The following is a 9,312-nucleotide window of genomic DNA, read 5'->3' as shown; positions in this document are numbered from 1 at the left end:
TTTGATTTGATTTCTGTATGAGAACTCCCTTATTGATTCACTTATTATTATGAATTATTATTTTCTAATTAAAATTATTTTTGATATAATGTTTATATATGGTCTCATGTCGATTATAGATGTATTGTCTGGTCACTGGGTTGCAAAACTCATTCCGTTTTTCTAAAAAATAATTTTCAGGAACAAATACTTGAATGTGTGAGCATTCTATTCAAGAGTAATGATCTGCAATTGGTGCTTCATTTTTGTTGAGTTCTTTAGACGTCATATGCTCCATATATCACAGGCAGGATCCATCCATATCTAATTATTTTACCTTTTATTAAAAATATGAAATTATTCATTTTAGAAACTGTAAATTTCTTTAAAATATTTGTAACTTTCTTAATTAATTTATATTTGAGTTTGATAGGCTTGCTAGGGAACTGTTTTCCTGAGCGCCGGTCATGGTTCATTTTGGGCCGTGACAATTTTTCTATCAGAATTTTTCAATGACACAAGAATCATGCATGTATGTACACCACTAGTCAGGTAGTAAACCATTTGAATCAAGTGAGAAAATTATATACTCTCACAATTTTATATAATATTGATTTATCAAAGGATAAATTTAAAGGAGAGATTCCAAATGTTATTGGAGAGGGTCATGCACCCATAATAAACAATAGCATGGGATATTTGATATAATAGACTCGCTGGTTCTATTCCTCAATTCATAGGATATTTGACAGAACTTCAATATAATTTGTACTTCACTTCTCAGATACTTTGTCACAATAGCATACCTTTTATAAACAATACATATGAACTCTTTAATCATTAATGTAAGGTAATTTTAGCCTCATGAAAATTATGAAAAATATTTTCTAATATTATATTTGTTCTTTTTTAGTGTTGTAAACAGAGAAATAGTACTATTACTGAACACAACATTTTAATTCTAGAGAACAACCTAATTGTACTGATTAAATAATTGATTAAGAATCAAAGTATGTAAAGTACTTTCCATCTTCACCAGAGTTTTATCCTCTTATTTCTAACTAAGTATAGATGGTTTAATTTTTGTTTTGAATATAGAAACATTTTCAACTTGCATTGGGAGTTGGGACCAGCTATTACTTGATGATGAATACCAGAGAATTAGTATTTTTTATCAAACTATTTTAGATTGACATTAGTTAAAAAAAGAAGAAGAAAAAAACAATCAGATTGTGTTGGAGATATTCCTAACAGTTTGACAATTGTTCTAACATAATTAACCCCCTAAACAAAAAATCAGTTGCGTGGTCATATACCCATGCATAATATTGATAGTTGTTATAGTCTTCTACATACTTGGAAGGTGCAAGTGAAGAAGTTTTGGAGCAAGAAACTCTCGCACACATATATAGGCTTTGAAAACAGAATTCACTTGCAACATATCTTACAACTATAGAACAAATACTTAAAAGTACAACGTCAAATCAAATAAAACATAAAAAACACAAGAGCACAAGACATAAATTTATTACACATTTACATTACAACAAAAAGCTGAAACAGAGTTGTTCTTGCACGCCGGCGGTTTCCACGGCTCCTCCTTTTGATCCTTTTACCTCCGAAGATGATCACAATCCATTGAGGCTTTCCAATTGAGAAAACACAATATCCTAATCCAATTCCAAGCACCATTCCACATGCATATCCTATTGCCACTGGTTTCCAACCAAATCCGAATTTGTCTTCAGCTTCAGAAGATGGAGATTGTTGCAAAGGGACATTATTGCATTGAATTGACAATGGAAATCCACACAACCCCATGTTTCCCTCATAAGAATCATTTGAAAATGTATCAAACTGTTTTCCTTGAGGTATTGATCCTTCAAGATGGTTGTTTGAAAGATTAAGTACCTCAAGAGAGTTCTTTTGATCCTTTTACCTCCGAAGATGATCACAATCCATTGAGGCTTTCCAATTGAGAAAACACAATATCCTAATCCAATTCCAAGCACCATTCCACATGCATATCCTATTGCCACTGGTTTCCAACCAAATCCAAATTTGTCTTCAGCCTCAGAAGATGGATATTGTTGCAAAGGGACATTGTTGTTGCATTGAATTGACAATGGAAATCCACATAGCCCCATGTTTCCCTCATAGGAATTGTTTGAAAATGTATTAAACTGTTTTCCTTGAGGTATTGGTCCAACCAGTTGGTTTTGGGAGAAATTCAAGACTTCAAGAAAGTTGAGATTGGTCAATTCAGTGGGAATTCTCCCAGTAAGCATATTTGAGGAGAGGTCCAATGATTCAAGGTTTGTCAAATTTCCCAAAGAGGGGGGAATAGGACCAATGAGGTTGTTATATGAAAGGTTGAGGCTTTTGAGTCTATGAAGCTCTCCAATAACATCTGGAATCTCTCCTTCAAATTTGTTTTCTGACAAATCCATAATTGCAAAGCCATTTGGAATTTTCGTAAAAGGAAGACTGACTCTTTTAATTGTTGCAACCATAGAACCCTCATATGCTTCATTTGTATCAATCCAATCTGTATCAATATAAGAGAAAGGGCTTTGCACATCATGAACAATCTTCATGGCTCGAAAATTTTGTATGTATGCTTTTGGTAATGAGCCGCTAAAGTTATTGCATGATATGTCAAAAATAATCAAACTTGCAAATATCTTTTCAGATTTCAAATTTGCAATCTGACCGTACAACTTATTGCCTCGTAAGTCCAGTATTTCCAAATATGATAGATTTTGAAGCCAATTGGGAAATGTGTCCTCAAATTGATTGTTACCGAGATCCAAATCCACAAGTCCTGAGCATTTGGACAAAGATTTCGGCAATAGACCTTCGAAATTGTTGCCATTGAGATTCAGTGTATTAAGATTCGGAAAGGTGTCTGGCAAAGTTCCATGAAGTTTGTTCATTTGTAGATCCAAATCTCCAAAGAATGATCTATTGGCAAGGCACTGTGGAAATGTTCCTGTGAATTTGTTGTGGGACAAGTTGATAATGTAAAGAATGGTTGCATTACAAAAGAAGGAAGAAATGTCATCAGCCATGGAGTTGAAACTAAGATCAAGGTATTCAAGTCGATACCATGGGAAATGGTCCATCAATGTAACATTGTTTTGTGAGAGATTCAAATAACTTAATGAATCCATACCATGTATCCATTCTGGCACTTTTTCCTCAACACTATTGTTGTACAATTTAAGATAATCTAAATTTGGAAATTTTCCTGAGAATTCCAACCAACCAGTAATATTGCTAGAAAGCAACTGCAGTTCCCACAAATTGGAGAAAGTGTGATTAACACTTGTTTCAGATTTTAGCAATAATGAACTACAACCTGAAAGATAAAGATGCTCCAAGTTTTGAAGCTTAGAAAAGAGTTGGAAGTTGACAATGCCGCTCCAGTTATCTGAAGACAAGCACAAAAGAGTAAGGTTGACAAGATGGAAAATGGATTCTGGAAAGTTTCCATGGAGCTCATTGTTGCACAAGTCTAAATGGTCCAAGGAATAAGATGTAATTTCACTTATGTGCCCTCTGAATCTGTTATTGGATAGATCTAAGTATCTCAAAGACTTGAGGGATAAGGCCCACTGAGGGATTGTCCCATTTAATAAGTTGTCTCTTAGGATTAAGTCAGTGAGATTTAAAAATGCTACTTTGTTAGGTAGTGGTCCCTCAATTTCATTATTAGAATAATCCAAGGAAGAGAGTTGAGTTAAGGCAAATAATGAGGATGGCAGCTTCCCTTGGAAATTATTATCATGAAGAGAGAGAGTTTGCAAGTTGGTGAGCCTATCAAACACATTTGGAATTTGACCACTAAGATCATTCATTGAAAGATCGAGGTGAGTGAGACGCTGAAGGTTTAAAAGTGATGACGGGATTGAACTGTTGAGTTGATTTCCCGCCAAATTCAAGGAAGTGAGGTGTGTTAGATTAGAGAATGGTGAAGAGATAGGCCCTTGGATACCACAAAATGAAAGATCCAAGATACTAAGAGAAATGGTACAACTCAACTCGGAAAGATGGACTGACAATTTATTCCCTGTTAGAATGAGGTGTTGAAGATTGGGTAAACAAAGTATGTCATTTGTCAAAGAACCCCTTATTCCAGTATAAACAAGACTGAGAGTAACCAAAGTGGAAGACAAGTTGGCGATCAAAGACAAAGGGTTTGGTGTTGGACCAATTGAAGACATATCTGTTTTATCCAATACAATCTCTCTCAAAGATGTGTTTTGCAGCAATCTCTTCCAAGTAATTTCTTTCCACATCAAATCATCATAAAAAGAAGAGAGATCAAGTGATTGTAATTTGGAAAGGTGTGAGATTTGGGAAGGAATTTCACCTTTGAATTCACAATCAGATAAATTCAAGTGTGTGAGACTCACAAGCTTACTAAACTGAGATGAAAATGGAGAATAATTGAAAGAATTGAAAGCAAGGCTGAGTGTTTGGAGATGAGTAAGATGAAAAAGAGTGCTATTGGGATAGATATTACCTACAAGTGCACCACAACTGAGATCGAGGCCAATCACGTGACCAGACACAGAGTGGCACGTGACACCCATCCATGAGCAGCAATCTGTCCCATTTTTCCACGTACTCATCTTTGGATAAACATGAGGGCACTTATACTCGTACTCGTACTCATACCCATCCTCATACTCGTGCACATACTCATAGTCATAGTCATAATGATATTCAAAAATTGAAGGGTCAAAAATGAAATGGGTCTTAAAGTGAAGCAAGGCAGAGCTGTCTTGGGAATGGCATAGATGCGAAGAGAAACATGCAAAATGGAACATCATAAACATATACACACACAACACCACTCTAACAACCAACAACATCAAATACCCCATTGATTTTGATTCAAGCTTTTGCTTATTTTATGTATGTATATATGGCTTACTTGAAAATGATATTGGCATTGGCATGTCACTCATCAATTAGGATCCATCTATTTATGGATTTTTTTAATTGGAATTATAACACCTGCCACCTATACCCAGTCAATGCATGATTTCTATATTAAAATATAGAGGAAAGTGACAATTACATCATGTTGACTTTTGGATTAATTAGTTGTTAAAGAAAAAAAAGTATTAATTAAGTCTTTTAAGATAGTAAATAATAGACATGTATATCTTTTTGTCAATAAGGTAGCGTTTGGTGAAGAGACAGAGACGAAAAGACTAAGACTGAGAGACAGAGACTAAGAGATATGGATTGAAATAAATCTCAATATTCTGTTTGGTGCAAAATGGGAGACATGAATTGAAACAAGAATGAAATTCTAATTTAATTTGCAAAAAGGATAAAATTGAAATTAATTAATTGAAATGAAAGTATTTTAGGTATAAAATGTTATTAAAGTTTCAGTCTCTATCTCTAAAAATTTCAGTCCCCTGTGTCCCTACTTTTTGGAAGTACTGAAATACTGAAATTTTAGAGACAGAGACAGAAATTTTAGTACCAGTCTCTGAACTAACAAACACGATACTGAGTCTCAGTCTTTCAGTCTCTGTCTCAGTACCTCAAAACAAACGCTACCTAAATAGTGTAAAACAAAATAAAATTATTCATATATTTCGTTATTTATTGTAATGCATGTTTCATTACTGTCACATGAGCAAAAAAATAATGTAATTTTGGATAATAAAATATTTATTATTTTTAATTTTCATATAATTTTTTATCAACTGCTCTTTATTATTTATCATTAATCCTATCAAAACATACAAGTAAATTTTTACTCCAAAAATTATTACTTACATGAGTATCTCTCATAAATAGACATTTAATAGTACATATAAACATTACTGTTAAATTTTAGTTAATGAATTGATAAAAAGATTTCTCTGTTCACAGTTTAAAAAGGATCAAATTGATGTTTTTTTTTTCTTTAAAAATTAATTATACTCACTGAAATACGCCGTAAAGACGCAAAATATACTACAAATTCTATTAGGCTATAATACTGTACATCAAAACTAGAATAAACAAATCTTCAGTCACCAAAATAAAAACGAATAAACACTTAAATATTTTTGTCATGATTAAATAATTTAAGCTAATTGTCACCAAAAAAAATAATTTAAGCTAATTAACTTTTACACCTCCTCTAAGGACCAAAAGACAAAAGAAAAAAAAAGAAACCCCACCTCCTCTCGAAAGAAAAAAAAAAAAAACAATATTCGAACCACATTCACAATATCCACCATGCATTGGTGTGAAGCTTGACCAAAAAAGCTTGACTTTAGTGCTTTCTTCTTTAAATTTAATTTTTAAGGCATTGATTTATTAATGTAAATATCCATTTTCTCAAAACGATATCATTTTAGTTGTGGAAAAGAATCAATATGTGTAAAAAAAATTAGATAGTTAAAGCCGCTTTGTCAATTATTTTTTGTTAGGAACCATTGGTCTTTCATGACAATGACTAATTGAGTATTCATTAACTTTATTTATATTAGAGGTTTTTAAAATATTCATTGAGAATATAATTCAATTACAATTTGTTTGAAAAAGTAACATAGGATTTGTTATAGAGATGGAAATGAAGTTATGGGTGAAAATTAAAAAAATAATGTGCTTTTAATGCAAATTTTCTTATATAGTAATCATCTACTAATATATTCTATTATGTTAATAAGAAAATTAAATTGGAAATATATATCCTTTTGGATAAAATAGCTTCAAGATCCCTCTCTATTAGGATATTCAAATCCAAACCGATCCAAATTAAACCGCTCATTCAATTCAATTCAAATCGAAACTGATTAAAATCGTACTAATTTAGATTTGATTGAATTTTATTTTTTACAAACTGCTGGATCGGATCGGATTTCGGATCTACTTTTCAAAACCGATTCAATCCAATTCAAACCGCACAATGTGTTATAATATTATTATTTTATTATTATATTTATAATTATACTTATAACATGTTTAATTTATTATACATTTTTATATTATTCATGTATTATTATTATTTAATAAATAGTTTATGTTCAAAATGTTATTTATTATTTATTTTAACTAACCTATAATTTTATTTCTATATTTGTTATCGTTGGTTTTTTAAGATATTGTTGAGACTTGTTATGTCATTGTTAATTATTTAAAATTTGATGTTAAAACTTGTTATATGTATTTAATTTTTTTAATTTACAAAACCGCAAATTCAATCCAATCCAAACCGTTTGAAATTGGATCGGATCGGATCGGACTTTTTTAAAAATATCATCCAATCCAAACCGCACTCCGAACACTCTAATCTCTATTTATATCCAATTTATTTTTTTTTACATTCGGTATTGTAAATTTATTCTATTTTATTCAAATCTGTTTTATTCTATTTTTTTTCCTTTCTCTCATTCATTATTGTTAATGGTGAAGACGCGCAGAAAACAAGCGCATGCAAAGTCAACAAAGTAGAACCCACTATGTGTAGAAGAAATAACCATTTACTTTGAAGATTTCGTAACGTCTTTGGCGGGAAGCTGTAATATAAAACTCATATGTAGTTTTCGTATAAAATTAATAGCTAAAATTATTAGACGATGAAAAAATGTCCATTAAGTTTGAAGGTTTTGTAACGTGTTGATGGGATTAATTGATTTTATTCTACCCAAATCTTCTCTAGAATTAGACTCACTGCATACAAGTATAATGAAATATAATAGAATTTTATTTAAACTATTAAATTTAACGATCTATCATCTGGTATATTATATAATTTATGTATTGTTAATTGTTATTGCGCACTTCTTGGGACTGTCAAGTTCTTTTTGCACGTTTGGTTGCATTGTTATTAAATTTGTACCTATTTATGTTTTTGTTCATAGTTTCCTAACCTTATTAATTTCAACTTTTTTTAGTTTTTACTTGATTACAATGTTTAGTGTTTTAAGTTTTAGGAAAATAATTATAAAGACATGAGTGAGTATTTTATATAGCTTAACATAATGACATATTTTATATAGCTGTATTTTAAGTGCTCCTTGTCTCAAACATTTTTAGTATACCTTTTATATATAATACATATTCAACTCTTTAATTAGTAATGTAACGTAATGTTAGCCTCCTGAAAATTCTCAAAAAAATTTTTAAATTTATATTTGTTCCTTTTTAGTATTGTAAAGGGTGAAGTAGTAGCTATTATTGGTCATAATATTTTATAAAAATATGTAAGAGACAATAAATATCAATCTAAAATTATTTTTTTTATATTTATTAGAATAAAACTCTACATTTAAGTCATAATCCTAACCAAGTTCAATAAAGTATTTTAAATTTATGCGTGCACGTTTACTGCCGTCATTTTTTCTTTTTCCAAATTCGCACATGCAGATTTTTCTTCTTCCCTCCTCCTCCTTTTTCCCTAATGCTGCGTCGTCTTATTCTTCTTTTCTTTTTTCGTTATCTTGCTATTTCGTTATCATCATCACCAACATGATGTATTTTTGTTGATGATTGAGTTTTTTTACTACTTGTCCAAATTTGAACTAATTTCGGTTCATTTGTGAATTAACTGATGTTCAATTAATGCTGCTGTTAAGTATTAACCAAAATTTTTATTCCTTAAGAAATTTCGATTCATTTCTTAGTTCAATTTAGGTTCATTTGGTTTCGTCTAGTTTGAATTTGTTGAACTTGTTCATGTGTGATTGCTTAGTTAGTTTTTGTTCAAATCTGAACTAATTTCGGTTCATTTGTAAATTAACTAAGGTTCACTTGATATGCTGTTAAGTATTGACCAAATTTTTTATTCCTTAAGAAATTTGAGTTCATTTCTTAGTTTAATTTATGCTCATTTGGTTTCGTTTCGCTTGAATTTGCTGAACTTGTTCATGTGTGGTTGTTTAGTTAGTTTTTGTTCAAATCTAAACTTAATTCGGTTCATTTATGAATTAACTGAGATTCATTTGATGCTGCTGTTAAGTATTGACCACATTTTTTATTCCTTAAGAAATTTCGGTTCATTTGGTTTCGTTTCACTTGAATTTCTCCTCCTCGTCTTCCACTTTGTCTTCTTCTTCTTCTTTTTCATTTTTTTTTTTATTTTTTCCTTATTTCGTTTTCTTAAAATTCTTCTTGATTTGCTTTTTTGAGAGGAATAAAACCAAGAAGAAGGAATGCGAATAAGAAGGAAGAGGAACACGAAAAAGAAAGAAGAAGAATGCAAAGAAGGAGAATAAGAAACGTGAAGAAATAAAAGAAGAAGAAGGAGGATGAGATAAATTCATATTCTCCTAGGAACGTTTACATAGTTAGAGCGTATATTTATACTCTACTACT

The 9,312-nt window shown here is 30.9% G+C and overlaps 1 protein-coding gene across 2 annotated transcripts; it reads right to left on the bottom strand.

The window, feature by feature from the left end:
* Positions 1,301–4,923, bottom strand: LOC107608083 (receptor like protein 30-like). Of its 2 annotated transcripts, none has more exons than XM_016309972.2 (2): positions 1,919–4,923; positions 1,301–1,595 (listed from the first exon to the last, which is right to left on the bottom strand). In XM_016309972.2, exons 1-2 carry the CDS (start codon positions 4,869–4,871, stop codon positions 1,516–1,518), a joined length of 3,033 nt encoding a protein of 1,010 aa, XP_016165458.2. In that variant the 5' UTR covers positions 4,872–4,923; the 3' UTR covers positions 1,301–1,515. The 2 variants fall into 2 exon arrangements, with proteins under 2 accessions (XP_016165458.2, XP_020962560.1); XM_021106901.1 differs by having other exon boundaries at positions 1,301–1,890; positions 2,217–4,923.

Source organism: Arachis ipaensis, chromosome B07, assembly GCF_000816755.2.
Source record: "Arachis ipaensis cultivar K30076 chromosome B07, Araip1.1, whole genome shotgun sequence".
NCBI classification, from domain to species: domain Eukaryota; kingdom Viridiplantae; phylum Streptophyta; class Magnoliopsida; order Fabales; family Fabaceae; genus Arachis; species Arachis ipaensis.
This window is presented reverse-complemented; position numbering and strand designations above follow the sequence as displayed.

Bases quoted from the DNA above. Each gene is read 5' to 3' on its own strand.
- LOC107608083 (XM_016309972.2), bottom strand. From the start codon at position 4,871: ATGGGGTATTTGATGTTGTTGGTTGTTAGAGTGGTGTTGTGTGTGTAT. The intron at 1,596-1,918 runs GTAAAAGGATCA...TCATCTTCGGAG, and splicing joins GATTGTGATCATCTTCGGAG to GTAAAAGGATCAAAAGGAGG.